The sequence below is a fragment of the Sciurus carolinensis genome, chromosome 4 (assembly GCF_902686445.1).
Source record: "Sciurus carolinensis chromosome 4, mSciCar1.2, whole genome shotgun sequence".
Classification (NCBI taxonomy): Eukaryota; Metazoa; Chordata; class Mammalia; order Rodentia; family Sciuridae; genus Sciurus; species Sciurus carolinensis.
This window is the reverse complement of record NC_062216.1, coordinates 129,588,200-129,607,404: the sequence shown is the minus strand read 5'-3', so window position 1 is coordinate 129,607,404 and position 19,205 is coordinate 129,588,200. Positions and strand designations below refer to the sequence as shown.

The following is a 19,205-nucleotide window of genomic DNA, read 5'->3' as shown; positions in this document are numbered from 1 at the left end:
TGCTCATGGAGCCCCTTGTATTCTTCAGCTATGGCCTTACACCACTTTTTGCCATTTTTTGTTTCCTTCTGCTGTTATTTCCTGTTTTCCTCATTCATTTGTTCAACATAGTTATTCAGCACCTACTTATACACTAAGAATTATGATAGCCTCTGGAGTAAACAGGGTAATATAGCTACCTCCTGAAAGAACTAACATTCTGATAAAACACACACACACACATACACACAACTGAGTTATTAGAAACATAGCGGTTACTAAGATAGAGTGTGAAGAGGGAGTAGAGTACTTCTTTAGAAAGCATGATTAGAATAGCCTCCATGAGGATGGACATTTGACCCAAGACCTGAAGAAGGAGGGCAAAGCAGAGCTTTCAGGTTTGGCAAACTACATTACAAGCAGAAGGAATACCAGTAGCAAGGTTTGCAAAGCAGAAAGGAGGCCAGAGTAGTTAGAGCACTAGAAATAGAGGAAGATGAGACCTAGTGTCATAGATATGTAGGGCTTTGTAAGCCCTGGTGAGGGGTTGGGATATCATTCTAAAAAGCAATGGGAAAGAAGCCTTAAAGAGTTTCTGCGTGGTTCTGATGTGACCTTATTTATTCTTTTAAAACATGTGTGAGGAATGAATTGGAAGGAGACAAGAACGGAAATAGAGATGCTATAATAGTACCCCAAGACACAGGAGATGGTAGCTTGAACTTAATGCTAACAGTGGAGATAGATCCAATGGAAAGATTTATTGCATATTTGGAGGCATCACTGATGGATCTGAGGATGGAGTGGGTGTGGAAAATGTAATGGAAGAAAAGAATTCACAGATGCCCCCAGGTTTTTATCTTATACAGTTGAATGATTATTTATCCCTTACTAAAGTGGGAATGTTAAAAGAATAATAGGCTTAAGAATAATCAGAATATAAATTTTAGACACTAAATGTAAGACTCCTTTCAGACATACCAATTAAGAAATTAGGTAGCAGTTTACTATATGTGAGTCAGTAGAACTCAGAAGAAAGATCTGGGTTCCATAAAGACACTTGGAAAACATCAGCATATAAAGAGTATATAAAACCTGGGACTGGATAGATTTCCTGATTTCCTAGAGAAGGAGTGTGCTGGAATGTGTCCAGGAATGTGTCCAGGAAGGAACTTGAAGTCTCATCAACATTTAGAAGTTGGTTGGGAAAAGAGGAGCCAGCAAAGGAGATGAGAAGGAACACCACTGAGGTTGGAGAAAAGTAGGACTTAACAATGCCACAGCAGCTAAGAGAAGAAAGTTTCAGGAAACAAAAAATAGTCCATTGTACCAAACAGCTGCTGAGAATTAAGCCTTTTGGGCATGTTGATACAGAATTCAATGGTGATCTGGACAAGGCTGGTTCTTTGAATTGTTGGGGCAATGTCAGATGAGAGTGGAAGAGTAAAATAGAGATAAGGAGGAAGCACCAACTACAGATGATTGCCTCAAGAATGAAAGAAAAAACAAGGAAATGGAGAATAGGTAGAGATGTGGACCCTATGAAGATTTCATTTTCAAGATGGTTCATGCACATTTATATGCTACTGGGAATAATCTAGTCGTGGGGAAGGAACTGATGATGCCAAAACCAGAAGAGGAAGAACATTCTTGAGACTCCAACAGGGGGTAGCAGCATAATTAGAGGATGTGTCCTTGATGAAAACAAGAAAAGTTACTTTTCACAGGGACTGTGAGGGCAGAGATGTAGCATTCATAGTTACTGTCTGCCCAGTGAACAGTGTGTGGTATTCATCAAAAACTTAATAAACACTGAACATCCACTGCAAGCCAAGAAAAGAAAAAAAAAGTAGTAAGTCCAAAGAGTAAAGTGTATGCAAGAGAAATGAGAGGGATGTGACTTATGCATACTCCTTGATTAGTTATTGTTTATTTTACAATGTGTTCTTTATGATCCTGATCAGACAATCCACTCGAATTTTTAAAAATCAAACCGGATGTTTCTATGTGGTGTTTTGTTAGGTTTTGGTATCTATTGTGATCCCTTAACAATGTAAATGCTCAAATGAAAAAAAAAATGTTTTTTATTTTTTATTTTCAGACCCATGCCAGGGGTCTAATCAAATTGTTGATGCATTTAATTTTCCTTAGTTTCCAAGATCATTTATATCACCTATAAGATCACTGATTTGTTAAACCAAACACATATTTAAGATCTCATTTCCATTTTGCCTTAAACGTAAAAGTGCTAATTGGCACTTGGTAAGGTCTAATTCACAGAGTCAATATTTGTTTACAAGGTTAGAGAAGCTGTAATGTTAAAAATTGTATACTCCAATGAGGTTCATATAAACACATTTTTACTGTACCCATCAAGTAATCAGATGAAATGGAAGATAGATTATCTGTTATTGAAATGTATTAAATGCATTTTAAACATATAGGACTCAGCAAAATATTTGCAAAAATTTGTTATTTGGCAAGGTCTTCCTCAAAATACATGAGAGCCAGCAATACTCAAAAATCAAATACTCTGAAGAATGCACATCGAATAAGATGCATTTGATAACCAGATACATTTAAGCTTTTTGTTTTCTTTTTGTATCAAGTATGGATTTACTGTTGGTAATAAATCCTGAAACTTTGTCTTTGCCTTTGGAGTAAAGGAATGATAAATTCTGAGGTACTCATATATTTCTCTAGTTTAAATGCAATACAAACAGAAGTGATATTTATACACATTCTAATAGAGTGTATGAATAATGAATGATGCAGCTGCATTTTTATCATCTGGTGATACGAAGATGAAAAATAACGTGCTCAGAAGAATTCTGATGAGTTAATAACAAACATGTGAATTGATTCTCACACATTCAATGCAAGAGAAATTATTTTATCCTAGAGTTATTGTGAAGCTTTCATTCATGGGCTTGTTAGAAAATCATCAAAAATTGATCTCATCCTTGATTGTGTTCTGAGGCTATTCCAGCATCTATTTACTTGAACTTTCTTGAGACTTCTAGAAACACTTTATAATATTTAGATTTAGAAAGAATTTCAGCTTTGGGAATAGAAAATTAAATTTAATTGAAATTGGGGATATAACAAAAGGGACTGAACCAGGGTCATTTAAACTGAGACCCAGATGATGAGTGAGCCAGTTGAAACAATGACAAAGAGAATAGCACATTGGAGCATGTGGCATTCCTAAAGTCTACAGAGACCCTAGGCACCCTGCTAGCCGTGTGGTAATATGAGGAATAACTTGCAGCCTCCCTGCTGCCTGCCTCCCACCCCCCGCACTTTGACTATTTCCAGTTCTCTAACCGTTTTTAATTTTCCCACCTTGATATGTGTTGAGAATCCCTAAAAGACATCAGCTTCCTCTCATAAGCACAATTCTTTTAGTTTTGCCTGACATATGTAGGAGAGAAGTTTTCTGCTCTTGCTCTCTGAGGTCACCTGCTCTGGGGCCCCGATGCTTAGGAAGTAGTCATAGTTGTTGGCCGTGTGGATACCCACCTGTGGCTGTCCCAAGGCTTCCTGGACTGATACTCATGGTATTGCTATCTGTAAAAGGACACTGCTGTCTGGTGGCTGCTGAGGCTCCAGCTTGTGTCTTATTACTGAGAACCTATGTGTGCTGGTTAGTTGTCTGAGCGCCTCCACCCCCACCCACCCAGACTCTATGTGCACCAGAGAAAAGGAATTTCTCTCCTGTCTCCCTTCTGTCATTTATTTGCATTCCTTGTTTATATATGTGTCCAAAACAATATGGGATCTGGAATGTGTGTTTGTTTGTTGTCTTTACTTCTGCTTCATTTCCCCAGAGTTCTGACACAAGTCTTGACCTGCCCTTTTCTTGACTCCTTTTCCATTTCACTCCAGTCCTTTGTCCTTAGTCTCTCTTCAGAAACCCAACCCTCACTTCTCCGAGGACAGGTTCCTTCTGAATAAAGGAGAAACCAAGTTGTGCCAAAAAACAAAAATGAGCCAAGTGACCTGGAATACAAATCATATCTCAATAATAACCCTGAATGTTAATGGCTATAGTCTCTTATGGAAAAACACACATGGCTATATCTAGCTCACTGGTCTTCTGGTTATGCCAGATCTTTCTGAATCCCCAAGTGGACACACCATTATTTCAAGCAAAGATCATTCTCATATTAATCCTATGTTTTTGGCAACTAAATTTCTCAACAAATATCTTTTAAGAATTTTTTCAATAGTGTGATTATATATGGATTGAAAAACTTACATGTATGATTGCAGAATCTTCATTTGCCTATGAGGTACTCTAGAGACGACATATCTGGCTGAACTAGCCACTCTCTTCTCCCTTATTTCTTTAAACATTGTTAAATCATTTATTAATAAGGAAATATGACTCACTTGTGAAGTAAAATAGAAGTACATCTACAAAATTCATTTTTTCTTAGTATCTGTGCCATATATGAGAACTTTAAAATTATTCGAAACTTAAAAGTGTTACTTTAGTTTAACACAATTACACCTTGTCTATATTTTTATAATAAGCTAATGACAAGATACAACTTTTAAATTTACATCACTCATAATATGCCACTATTAACAGTTAATTATGGCCTAAATAAGAGTGAGACAGAAAAGTTCACCAAGAGACAAAACATTCTTTTTCCTATTAAGCAGAATGGATTTAACCTTCATTTTTCTCCTGAAGAATAGCCATGTACTAGAGCAACTGGATTTTGGGTGAGAAGATCTGGTTCTGTTATGGTTGTCGTTTAACCTTAGTGGTTTTCAGTTTTCTTATCTATGAAATGGGAACAAAGAAAAATATTGAATGATAACATTTATTGAGGGCATATTAGATTTCATGCAACACAGGGTTTTAGTTTTTCTGTTGCTGTGACCAAAAGACCTGACAAGAACAATGTAGAGGAGGAAAGTTTATTTGGGACTCATGGTTTCAGAGGTCTCAGTCCACAAATGGCCAACTCCATTGCTCTGAGCCCAAGGTAAGGCCGTATATGAAGACAGAAGGGTGTGGCAGAGGAAAGCAGCTCAGGACATGGCAACAAGAAAGCAGAAAGAGCTCTGTTCACCAGGGAAAAAATATAAACCCCAAAGGCATATCTCTAGTGATCTACTTCCTCCAGCCACACCCAACCTGCCTACAGTTATCACCCAATTAATCCTTATGGATTAATCCACTGATGAGGTTGTGTTTCTCTTAATCTAATCATTTCACCTCTGAATATGCTTGCATTGTCTCACACATGAACTTTTGACAGACACCTCATATCTAAACCATAACACACATTATACACCTTAGAGACTTTATCTCAATTAATCCTCTTAATAATCCTCCAAGGTATATAGATTACTATCCCTTCTTTCAGACTAAGAAACTGACCTTGAGAGGGGCTAAGTAATTAGCCCAAGTTCATCCAGCTATTAAGTGGAAAAGCTACACTTCAGACCCAGATGGTCTGACTCTAAGTTGTTGCACTTAACTGGTGTGCTGTACAGAAGGGAGATAATGTTCAAATGTACAGGAGAGGTATTAACTCTGAAAATCACTGTGGTTATTTTCCCCTGAGGTATGTGGTTGAAGTAGTCATTTCCCCAAAAGAGCAACTGCATTCACTGTAACTGTCGACAGATATCATTTCCCAGATATACATGATGATTCTTTATTTTAAAAATCTTTCAAATTCACTCGATAACATATTTTATTCAAATCCCATCACCCACAACTAATTTAGTTTTTGGATCATCACAGAACCTAGCATATTTATACAGCTGTAATTCAAGTCTATATATAACTTTGCATTATGCTTATTTCACTTAGTATTCAATCATGGACCTGCTCTGTTCATTCATTCAAAAGACACTATTTATGGAGCTTCTGTCATAAAAGTATTATCTATATTCTGTGGGTCATCAGTAAGCTAAATAGCCAAAATTTGTGCTCTCTGGAAGCAGATCTTCTAGTAGTGACAGTGTATATACACATTGGAAATGAAGAGTACTAAGGAAAAAATATTAAACAGGGTAAGGAGGCCAACAGTGACAGCAAAGGTGATATTTTAAAATGGCCTGATTAGAGAAGCCACCTCTGCAAAGGTAGTGTTTGAACAGAGACCTGAATAAAGTGAGGGGTGAGCCCTGTAGAGCTCTCTTAGGAAGATAGTTTCTAACAGTGAGACATGCAAAGGCATGAGACTAGAGGGAGCTTGGTGTGATTGAAGAGAGCAGCAAGAAGACCAGAATAAATGGAGAGGAATCAGGGAAAGAGTGGTGGAAGGTGGGGGAGGGGGATTCTATTAGGAAGATCAAGTCAGGCCATGTCCAATTCTAATTTTATTCTGAACAAGTTGAGATGCTCCCAGAGGATTTTAGGAAAGTACCAAAGTGATCTAATTATAATGGAGTTTTATTCAGGCATAAAGAAGAATGAAATTATGTCATTTGCAGGAAAATGGATGGACCTTGAGAACATTATGTTAAACAAACTAAGTGAAACTCAGAAAGTCAAGGGTCATATGTTTTCTCTCATATGTGGAAGCTAGAGAGTGGGGAGGGATAGGAATGGAATCTCCTAAAATCAAAGGGAGTTCAGTAGAGGAGAGTAAAGGAACCAGGGGGTGGGAGGAGGAAAGTGAAAGGGGAAATGAGATTGGACAAATCTTATTGTTACATTGTGTGCATTATGCATATGTAATAGTGAATCCCACTATTATGTATAACTATTATGCACCAATAAAAACATGGAGAAAAATCACTCTGGTTTTTGTGGAAAATCAACTATAGGGGGCAGGATGGAAGCAGAGAGACCAATTAAGAATCAGTCTGTTACTATGGCCCAGAACAATGGCAATTAAGGTGGCAGGGGTAGAGTTGATAGATGTGATCTTTCTCTGAATATTGTTCAAAGGTCAAGTTGATTAGATATACCAGTTGTGAAGCATAAAAGAAAGGAAGAATGCAAGAATAATGGCTCCTTTTTATTTTATTTATTTATTTATTTTATTTACTTATTTATTTATTTTATTATTATTATTTTGTGCGTGGTGCTGGGGATTGAACCCAGGGCCTTGTGCATGTGAGGCAAACACTACCAAATGAGCTATAACCCCAGCCCTCCTTTTTATTTTTATTTTTTAACCTGAGCACATGGAAAATTGAAGGTGCCAATTATGGAGAGGAAGAGAAAGGAAGGAGGAACAGATTTGTGGAGAGGTGGGTAGGGTAAGAATCAGGGCTTGAGAGTGGAGAAGATCAAGTTAGTCATCTAAGCGGGTATTTCAGTATGCAATTGGATATACAAGTCTGAGTTCTAAGGGAGAGGTACTGATTAATTTTTTTTTTTGGGGGGGTGCTGGGGATCGAACCCAGGGCCTTGTGCTTACAAGGCAAGCACTCTACTGACTGAGCTATCTCCCCAGCCCCGGTACTGATTAATTTGAGACTGTAGTTTAGAAAAAGGAAGAGACCAAGAATTGAGAACTGGGTATAGAAGTTGGGAAGGTGAGGAGAAATAAGCAAAGGAGACTTGAGAAGCAGTGGCCAATGAGAGCCACCCTACGAAAGTGTGGCATCCTGGAAGCCCAGTGAGGAAAGAGTGTCAGGGAGCAGGAGGAGGGGTCACCTGTGTCAAAGGCTGCTGAGGGATCCTCAAGGTGAGGAGTGAGGATGGACCACTGGGTGTTGTGAACCAAGTTTAGCTTACGAGGAGCTAATATAGGCAGATAGAAAGAGTAATGGGAAACAATAAATATGAACAATGTGATGCTTTGTTTTAAAGAGAGAAACTAAAAATCATGGCAACTGGATGAGGAGATATTTTGGTTTGTTTGGTCTTTGTTCTAATATGAGAAATATTACAGCACATTTGAAGGCAGATTAGAGAGAGCCAATAGAGAGGGTAAACTCATGATGCAGGAAAGAGAGGATTAGATGACAATTACCTCCTCTTGATATACCATAATTCATTTATCCTTTTGGCTATTGATATTTATTTAACTTGCTTCTGATTGTGCACTGTAATGTTGCAAAGGAAATCTTTGTGCTTATTTAATTTTAATTCTTTGAAGTCATTTCATTAAGATAAATATGCAGGTTGGAAATAACTGGATCAAAGATCATGAGCATTTTTAAGATTCTTGACAGTGCCCCTTGCTTTTAGAAAAATCAATATACCTTGCCACTAGTAATGCATAAATGGTTAAGTTTTATTGCAATATTATTAAAATTATGCCATATTATCCTGACAACATAAGATCATGGAATCCCTAAAGTGCTTCAGCTTTCTTATTCTAACAGAATCAAGTTAGTTCCTTGAAGACAATATTTTAATTATCTTCTTTCCAGGCTATTTTTTTCAGACCAAATATTTCCCTAATAATAATTACAATAACAATTGATCTGAAATTCTTCTGTGTTAAATCACACAGAATGTACAATGGTGTACATTTGGTGTCTGGGTCTTGGGGAATAATCAACAGTTTTGTGATCAGACCAACCTGTATTTGAATCCCAGATTCATTACCTGGGCTTTGCATAAATCACTACCCTTCCCATGAATAAAAATATTAGTAATAATTATATAATAATATCTAGCTTCCTAAATCATAAGGAATGTTAAAATGAGATACCCATAAAGTCCCTAGCATCTCGGAAAATTTGGTGGAAATCATAGAAGTTTTAAAATAACTTTATATTTATTATGAAAAGAGCTTGTGAATGTATAATTTTCTTTTGAATTAAAAAAAAAATCCCTAACGCAGCATACATTATCCACAAACCATAAAGTTCTCATCTTACAATTTTGTTAATTATCATGAAAAAAAAAACATGAATTTCAATGCTAGTAAGCTGTCGAAACAGCAAGCACCTGGGGTATCTCTTGGGACGGCACATGCAGCTACAGTAGACCTGGGATCAGCAATGTCTCTAGAAATAGTACCAGGCAGTTACCTGCAGGCGACTAAATGAGGCTTCATCTCAGCACACAAGCTTAGAAAGCTTTAGGATCAGTCCGGCTTGCTATGGTGAGGAATTAACACAGAGAACAGTACAAATGGAAGTCAAATGCATCTCGACATCCAGTCAATTTCCAAACAGGTAAGAGAATCCTTCATGTAGGTAAAGCAGGACAGCCTCTGCATGATGTTGTACCCTTAGGAGCATAAATATTGCAATTTATCTAAGTGTCTGTTCATGTGCATGTATGTGAGTCAGCAGAAAACCTTCATGATACTCCAGGAAATAGCTTTAGCCTCAAAGTCTGAAATTAAAAGACAACACTATGCAATTATTCAGAGTATTTTCATAGTAAAGACTCACAGTTATACAGAGTTTCTTACAAAACTCATAATCATTCCAAAGAGAGTGGAGTTACAAACACATCCACTTGAACAGAATTCTAAAGTCTCATTAAAAATGAGTGAAGTAGAGATTTTCTGTTTTGTTCAGTGTCGCTCCCACACTGACGATGGGAAGAAGAGGACTGGACTTCCTTAGAAAAGGAAAGGGAGGGGTTGCTGTAAGCTCAGTCACTATACTCACTACACTAGACATTTTTATAATAATGGCACCTGGGGAGCTTGCCTTTGCACGCAGACTTCACTAAGAAACTAGTTGGTATCTTTCATCATAATCAGTGTGGGGACCAGTCAATGAAAGTTTATGACATGAGATGTCCCTGGCCTAATTCCCAGGTGGGGGTGACAGCTTTGTTGTTTTCCTTTGGTAAACCAACCTTCTTAACCTTAGTTGTTCTCACAAACATTATGGCTCTCATTAAAAATTATACACAAATTCATTGATTAGTCTATGTAAGAAGTGCTAGCCTTGAATGGAAACCCTACAAAATATTTAGCATACTAAATTTGTTTTTTTAAATATCTGTTAAGTTCTCATTGTGTCCTTGGCATGACACAAAGTTTTGGACCCACAGAGAAGAAAAACGAGAATTTAGGCTGAGTGCTTAAAAACGATATAATTGTTCTGATACTGGTAACAAGTTATAGATAATTCTGACTTTATCTGTGGTCTTTGATGATGAATAACAATGTCAAGAAATAATGCAACTGGTACTTCCATCGTCTTAATAATAAAATTGGATTAACTTTCTGTCTGATTCAATAATGCAGAAAGCAGTCGGTAAGATGGCCCAAATAAATCATTAGATTCAAGGAGTCAAGCTCTATTTCCCACAAAACATAGGGCTGCCAGATTTTGTTTTTGTCTTTTGAGTGCATCTCTGGTGTGAGATACAAGCAGATAATAATATTAAATGAAGGCTTGGCAAAATTTCAAAGCAAGATTTAGGATTTAGCAAAAAGATTTTGGACTAAAGAGAAAGAAAAGTTTTCATCAATTTTCTCTTAATGCCAATGCATCTATACCTTTTAATATGAAGAGGACTCATGTTAAAGAACTCATAGAAATTAAGGCTTTAAAGAAAATGTAGTCTCTTATTTTTGTATACCAAAATATCTTCCCCTACAGCTTTCCACAGTCTTAAATTTACTTTTTTTGAATTGCTACAGTGAATTACTCAGTTGATAATTGATGCTGGACTGTATGGTATGAAAATAATTATTTCTATATTTAGCTATAACAAGGAAGAATAAGCTATATATAGTCTTCTTTGTTTTTCTGATCAATATATGTGCTTCTAGTAGACTACTGAATAATTAGATCAGAGGGAGCCATCCTAATCAATGCCGTACCCCAATCATGCTACAAGGAAAAAAGAATCTCACTGTGAAGACAGAGAAGTAATAACAGGATGAAGCTGGCACAGTATGCTGTGCACTAAAGTTCTGCTACAGACAACATCACTCAGAGTCTTGCTTTTCGAGAAATGAGATGGCTCTGGAGGTGCCAATCACGAAAATAACACATTGTGGGAAATTATGTGCTTATTATTATTTTGCCATATCCTTCTGCAGATGAAAGCACCATGAGAACAATGACTAAAACGTATTCCACACTCTGTCTTTATTCACTTTTAGTTATGCAGAAAATTGTTAATTCCCACTGTGACAGAAAAATCAAGATTACAGAGATAAAAGTCAAAAGGACGTTAAATCATAGCATTTCCATTTGCATCTCAAAAACACATGCCAAAAAGCCTCACTTCATTTTACCATGTTTCTTGAAGAATTGTGTAGTTCACCAGAAGAGTAAAAACAGAATCCTATTACAGTCATTGAAGTGAAACATAAACTCCTTCATGGAGGGACTCAAAATGAAAGTAAATTTATGACATCCTTCCATGGAGTGTTAGACTCCAAACCACCCTTGTGATCAGACTGATATTTCAGAGCCTGTGTGGTCTCCCTCCCCTTCAGCTCAAGCTTTTGCATGTGATCCCTTGCAAGTCCTGAATTAATGTATTTCTGATGATTGAATATAATCACATAAAAATAAAAAATAACCATCTCCCTCTTTTACCCGTATCTGGAATAAAGCACCAATGGCCCGTGTGGATGGGTGATGTCTTCATTTTTTAAAATATGCTATTTACATCTATTTGATGGCTTGGGGTGGTATCAGTTTAGACTAGGACACAAAGTGCGGGGGGAGATGAGGATTATGATTTTGCCCTTGGACATCTCTTTCCAAGCAACCCTAAATGCCCCTTTGAAGTTAGTTTAGTCTCAATTCTTGGATACAGAAGGAAGTCTCCTCGGTCCCTTCAGGAAAGCTCCATGAATGGACAGTCATGACAGTGATGATTAGAGCTTTGTCATCTTGATGAGGCTGGACATAGGAACCTGAGTTTGTCTGACCTGATTTTTCAAACAGCATTGGCCTAGGCGCAGGGCTTTTGTCCACATGGGGTTTCTGCCTGGCCCTGATTTCAGCCATTTTCAACTTAATCTTTGACTGTTATGTTCTGCCTCCAGCATGAGAAATGCTGAAGGAGAGGGGGTGGGGACAGCAACCTAGGAGAGAGGGAACAGGAGCACAGGAACAGGAATAACTGAGAACAAATGGCATTCAGTACGAAATAGGAAACATAATCAGAGGTGCTGAAGGTGGAAATTTCTGTTGACTGGAATATATAATACAGGACTTGAAAACTCTGTTAAAAGCAAGTAACTTGCTATTATATTTGTTTACTGTACCCAGGATAATATCTAGTCATGGTTAAATCGTGATTTTGCTCCTGCCTGTAAAGAACTTTGTATTAAACCTCTATTTTACCCATAGATGTTTGTAACTTTTATAAAAATATTTTTACAAGTATAAATGAATTCAAAATCACAAAGTACAGGAATGATTGTATCATAAAAGCACATAAATTATTTTATAATTTGTGAAAGTTTTAGCTCCTCCAGTGAATTTGTACTTAGAAAAGTCGAGAGTTTTGCCCTTTCGTGATTTCTTTTAATAGCTTATTATAAGGAAGGAGACTTACTCTGAATTACACTGAATGTAAAGTTTTCAGCACAATTGTACATAAAAGCTCCTCTTTTAAATGATAAATTTTGAGAGTTTTTGAAGGCAAAGGAGCTCTTTTCACAAGAATGTTATTGGGGAATGTGAAAGAGGACACTAATTAAGAGGTAATATTAAAATAGAGGAGAGATTAATGCAATGAAGGTAAAACTAGGTTATAAAAGGCTTTTTAAATGAATAAGCTATGGGTTCTAACCTAAATTACTAAGGTTGACTCTGTTTCATTATTGATATTTAATTTGTAGCGTTAGAAGAAAGAAAAGGAAGATGATTATGAATTTAATGCAACGTTACAGAGAATCTTCCCTGAATTTGGAATTATAGTGAGAGTTGCCTGAATTACAGTGAGTGCTCACAGCAGCCTTGGTTGAAGGGGCAGGATAGAAAATAAAGAGAAGCAGATTCTGAAATCAAAGAATCTTCTTAAAGCCTGCCATTCTGACCTTCAACATTAAATACAGATTCTATCCAAAAACAGATTATATCACGTTAGCAAAACTAAACTATTTTGTCCATTGCTTTTTCCCCCTCTATTCTCGATTTCCTGATTGACTTTTGGCTAAAGCTCCTTGACAGATGTAAAAATCAGTAAATGTAAACACTGCACATTCAATCAGGCCACTTCTTCGTGTCTTGATATTATTTACTGTTCTTGTAAATAAACTCAAGACCTTCATTTAATCAACAAAGTTGTTATTCTATTTTCCTTGTTCTGAATAACCCAAGAAGCAGGTCATTAAATTTTCAACATCAATATGTATTGAATACATATCTTTAAAGCAAAGTTTACTGAGTAGCTTTGTCTGCCAGTTCTAGCTGCTTTATATCTAATGGTTTATGTAGGTGTCATAACTATATAACTTATTGTCATAACTAACAATGTAGTTATCATCAACATTTGACAGATAAAGAAACTGAGGTTCAAAGAGAGTTAATAATTGGACCAAGAACACAGACCCCAAGTTTGAACCCAAGTCTGTCTGAGTAACCCATTCTTAACTATTATTTAATGGTGTAGCAAAGTTTCATATTTGGTATTTTCTTCATACCTACAACTTCCAAACATACAAACAAAATTTTTAAATTTTTCCTGACTCCCTAACAATTTTAAAAACAGAATAGTCAAAATATTTTAAATATGCAAGCACAAAATTCAAAAATAACTTGAATATTGTTCTTGTCACAAGTTCTTAGCCTTTATGAGGTTTATATACTTTTCTCACTCAATATTAATATTTGTTTAGTTCCTTCATGAATTTTTAATTAATTAACTAATTAATTGATTTTGCCACCCATAACTGCAAAAGAGCCAAGTGTGTGCAAAAGTCATTAACTTGGTATTGCAATTGTTTTCAAAATATTACTCATACCAAAACTCTAGTATTGTTATTTAATGTGTTAAAGGGTAGCTTGTTACTAGTATAGGGATCTTAGGAAGAAAGATGAAGTCATCTGGAATACTGTTGCTTTAGAATAAAGGTCAAGTACTTATGATCTGAGGAAAAAAGACTTTCTATTTATGGTCCTATTTTTATCCTTTTTTTGTAAGGAAAACTTGATCTTGATGTTCTTCCTATTTCTTCATTAAACTTCACTCCCTAGAACCCCTTATAAGTGTCAATATAAATTAATAAATGCTAATTTTAGTTTATTAACATCAAATTGCATTAACCCTTCAAAACTCATTAAATGACCCTCCCTTGGGCATAAAAGAAAGTCTGCAGTAGTACATAATGTACCCATATTGCAACACAATATGAAATTGTACTTTCACCTGAGTTCCAGTGAGGATCACTTAGCCTCCCAGTGGACCATGGACCACATTTTGAGGATCACTATTCCAACGCCACTATTTACTTCCTCATCAACAAATGCAGTAGCCTTTTCTTGACCACATTTTTCTTAACCAATGCATTCATTCTGCTCCATTGATAAACCTCATTTGAAAATTGCTTCTGACTTCCACAATAACCAGATGCCTTGATTCTTTTCTGATCCCTCTACCTCAATAGATTCCTGTGCTGAAACCAAGGTCAACTAACAAGAAAAATTAAAGTCAAAAATTAAAGTCTGAACTTATGGTACCAAGTGTTTGTGTTTGAGTGGAACAAGAAATAGCATCTCTCTCCTCATGCCTGCGAAAGACAGAGGAAGCAGGCCTGTGAGGTCGAAATCCTCTTTTCTTGGTGGTAGAGTTCCTGGAGATGTGACAGACATCTTCAGGAATTTCCATAGCATGACTTCTCCATAGCATGACAGTGATATTCTTCTATCACTGCATCTTCTTAGGGAGATTTAAACACCAGTCACAAGCAGTACTGGTCAACTACAACCTTTTGCAGAAACAGCCTTTACAACTTTACCACTTGCAAATAGCAGACCAGATTATATGATCTTTACAGGTGATCATAGAGCTGCATATGCCCCAGTATCGTATTCCAAATGCATCAATTTCCCAGGTTGCTTCTTCTCCCCTGGGGAGGTTGAAAAGAAGAAAAATCCAGCAACATTTCTGTATTTCTGCTGCCACCACACAAAATAAAACACAGTCCTGGGAATAAGTGTTTCCTCCTAAAATCACGAGAAAAGAAAAATTATAGAAATTTGATAGTTTTAACATCACATTAAAAAGAAAAATATTTGAATGATATATTACATATATCATATGTGATATATAATGATTTATATGTGCATATAATTATTATGTGATATAATCTACATATCAAAAAAACTACCATTAAAAACACTACAGCCTTATCTAAGGGTTGATGAGATAAACAACTACAAATAATATTTCTTTCTCTTTTCTAAATAAGTGTATTTTATAAAACTTCTATATAAGCATATTTAATTTTTATAATTAGATATATTTTTAAACTCTCAAATTAGTTGCAAGAAATAGACATTAATGCTGGTTAAGTTTTCATTTACAACCAATATAATAGCACATAACTCAGAAAATTAATGTTGATTTCACTTAATTGAGTGGATTTCAAAAAGTTGATAAGATTAATTTCTGACTTTTATCGCCCCCTTTAGTGGTATCAAAGTATCAGAGCTAAAGTTAATTACCAGTCAGAACTATGTAAATTATAAATCAAATGTAAATTTTGAAAATGAATCCAGTGTATTCTTTAAATGATTAGGTATTATGGGTGGACTGCTCACCTTAACATGACCTTCTCAAGTACACAGCCCTCAGGTTTTTGAAACCATGTAACTCAGATTCTTCCACTTAGTAACTACACAGTGTTGATTTTGGTGATGCATGCAATCCTTCATTTCACAAAGATTTATTAAATATCCACTACATGCCAAACTCTGTTCCAGGTCTTGGAGAGATAGCAGAGAACCAGCCTGATGAAGTTCCACATCAGTGGAACCTATATTTTAGTAAAGATAGTGAATAAAATAATAAGTAAACAAGAAACTGTAGAAGAGTGATAAACGCAATATGGAAAATAAAACAGGGTAACATAATAGGAAGTGGGAAGGCTTCTCTGAGGAGGTGACTATTAAAATGCCAGTCGAAAGGCCAAAAGGAACCACCAACACTAATGTTGAACAACTCTCCAGACAGCAAGCAGGTGAATGCCAAGACCATGAGATAAAAATGAGCATAGCTTTTGGAGGGATTAGAAAAAGAAAGTTATTTGAAGGAGGAATATGAGATGAGGTTCAGAGATAACAGGAGTCACATACAGTATAGGCCCACAGAATTCAATTTTACTTTAGATGGGATTGAAATTCATGTGAGGATTTTCAGGAGGAAAAGAAGCTGAACTATTTGAAATAAATATTTTTAAACAGATACAAAAGACCAGGAAACTTCAAATGAAAGTTTCATATCACTTCCTGTTTAAAACAAGAGTCCCTATCTTATCTGGAGTCCAGGGCTCTGCCCTTGGGAAGTTGTGTTCAGATGAGTAGGCCACCTGTTGAGAGCAGTCATAAAGAGTAAACTGGCAGAATTCAGAAGATAAATCAAGATAATCATAATAACACATCAGATAAATTGAAACCACATTAGAAATCAAAGAAGTGGAATAGAATCTACTGAAAACATAGCATATAAAGACCATAGATAGCAAGTCTAGGAAAATTTCAACTGAATAAAGACATACAAGTGGCTAGAGAAAAGTACGTAAAATAATGTGACTAGAGAGAATGACAAAGAATATATAATTACATCACTTGTGTCCATAATGATGAGATGAAAATATCTACTAGAAAAATCATTTGAATGTGTAATAAAAGAAAATATTTCTGAAATAGAATCTAGAATTAATCAAGTCAGGAACTATCTACCCAAGGAAATATCATGGTGATGTTTTTTAACTTTAAAGATTAAGACTTCTGTGAGATTACAGGCAGAAAAAGCAAGTTATCTACCAGACAGGCTAGCCTCAGGCCAGGATATTTTTCACAGCAACTTTCAATGCCAAAAGGCATTGGGATAAGAGCAGTGGAGTTCAAAAGCAAAAAATAAAAATAAAAATTGAATCAAGAATTTAATATCCAGCCAAGCTGCTATTTATTGTTAAAAGTATCATAAATACAATCTCAACACACAACGCTTCAGGAAATACAGCACTCATGAGTCTTACTTGAAAGTAGTAGATAACGAAATCCAGCTAAATAAGAGAGATGTCAAAATAAAAAAATCAAGAATGGAGACATCCTTCCAGAAAAAAAGAAAAAGAAGAAAGACTGATCACACTGAATTTGTTTAAATATAACTAACTAATACTAGAACTACAGAGATCATACTTACAGAATATAAATAGCCTATCAGATCTGTAGATTCCACATCCTCCCATTCAACCAACTCTGTATGGAAAATATTTTAATAGAAATGTATCTGTGCTAAATACATACAGACTTTTTTCTTGTCATTATTTCCTGATAATAGTATATCAACTATTAGCATAGCATTTAGATAATATTTGACATTATAAGTAATCTAGAGATGATTTAAAGCACATGCCTATAATCCAAGAAACTCTGGAAGCTGAGGCAGGATGATCACGAGTTCAAGGACAGTTTGGGGAACTTAGTGAGAACTTCAGCAACTTAAAAAGAGCCTGTTTCAAATAAAAAATAAAAAGGACTGGGGATGTAACTCAGTGGTAAAGTGCCCCAGGTTAAATCCCTAGTACCCCAAAAAATAAAGTCAGAAAATTATGTAGGTTATATGCAAATACTAGCCTATTTTATATGAGGACCTTGAGCAACTGCAGATAGTGTGTCCTTGGAGAGTCTTGGACCAAATCAACCCTGAATACTGAGAGGCAACCATATATTCATCAGGGTAAATAATGCTAACACAACCCCCTGTCATGGTGGTTTAATACAATAAGAATGTGTTTTTAACTCCGGTCACTGTTTAATGGGTGTTGTTGGAGAGGGTCTCTGCTTGATGCACTGATTGGTGGGCTCAGTTGTTTCCTTTGTGTGGCTCCAGTTTTCAAAGCAATCTTAAGGTCTTCCTGGACCCATCCTGCTAGTAGACAGGAGAGAGAGAGAATAGAGAAATCACCCTCATTCTTAACTGCCTGAGAATGAAAAATGTCACTTTACTTTCACTTATATTAGTTATTCAGAATTGTGAATAGTCTTTACTGCACAGAGTATAATGTAAAGATCACAAAATATATCAATATAAAAGTAATATCTTCCAAAACCTGGTAGATCATCACAAGAATTGGTGGGAAGAGGTGTATATTTTCTCATTTATCATAGCAGAAGTTAATAAATACATTCTAAATTCCATAACTTAAGAAATAAAGATTTAAATATGTTTTCATGCATTTTAAATGTTATAAATATAGGCACTATAGGGAAAAAAACATAGAAAAACAAAAGCAAAACATATTACAACATTAAAAAAAGACAAAAAATTAAGGAAATAAAAAATAAACAAAAATAATAATATTAAATAATAAAGCACATATAGATCTGCTAAAATAATAAAAGTAAATAAACTAACCTGTTAAAAATAAGAAACTACTAGATGAGAATCAAAACACGATACTTCATGATGGTATATATCTTAAATATAGAAATACATCCCAGATACAATAAATAAAAAAGAAACCTGTGGAACAATATGTGTGGCTTAATCCAATTTTTATTTAATAGTAATATATATGATGTATAATATACACTCTTTATTTTTGTATAATATATGCATAAAAAATTTGAAAGGATACACAAAAATTATTAGAAATTTTATTTCTGGGGATTTAGATGAATGGTTGGGAACAATAAGTATATTTTCACTTTTTACCATATATCTTTCTGAACCTTAAATTTTTATAACATTTTTATTATAAAAATGTAAACAAACAAAAACTAAAGTCCAACATGGTACTAATGAGAAAAGTGAACCATATAAGCAAATGGAGAAGAGAGATCAGGGAAGACTGAGAGAATGGTCTTTGAGTGCGGTCTCCAAGAAGGAAGAGTGCCCTGTCAGGGAGCCACATATGCGCTGACACAATGTGGAAAGGGCATGACATTTAATGACCTTTAGGTGTTGCTGGAGTACAATGTATGGAAAGGAGACTGGAAGGACAGGACAATTTTGATGAACCAAAAGAGTCAAGACCATTCATTAGAAAACAAGATTTCCTCAAAGTATCATGACTCTACTCACATAGTCCAAAAGACCATGATGAGCTAGGGGTCAGGGTGTCTGAAGTAAGATAGTAGAAATATAGACAAAGAGAAGATGGGTCCACCATTCAAGAGATATTGAAAAG

At 35.6% G+C, this 19,205-nt stretch overlaps 1 protein-coding gene across 2 annotated transcripts in view; it reads left to right on the top strand.

The window, feature by feature from the left end:
* The window catches only part of Ptprr (protein tyrosine phosphatase receptor type R), a 257,549-nt gene that overhangs the window by 123,633 nt on the left and 114,711 nt on the right, over positions 1–19,205 (top strand). The window contains exon 1 of one of the 2 annotated variants that reach the window (XM_047551732.1): positions 8,992–9,090. The exons of the other annotated variant lie outside the window; for it this stretch is intronic. Coding sequence (XP_047407688.1) covers positions 9,058–9,090 — 33 coding nt within the window. The 5' untranslated portion in view covers positions 8,992–9,057. Of the gene's footprint in view, positions 1–8,991; positions 9,091–19,205 lie in introns of those variants that run through there. 2 annotated transcript variants of the gene reach the window in all.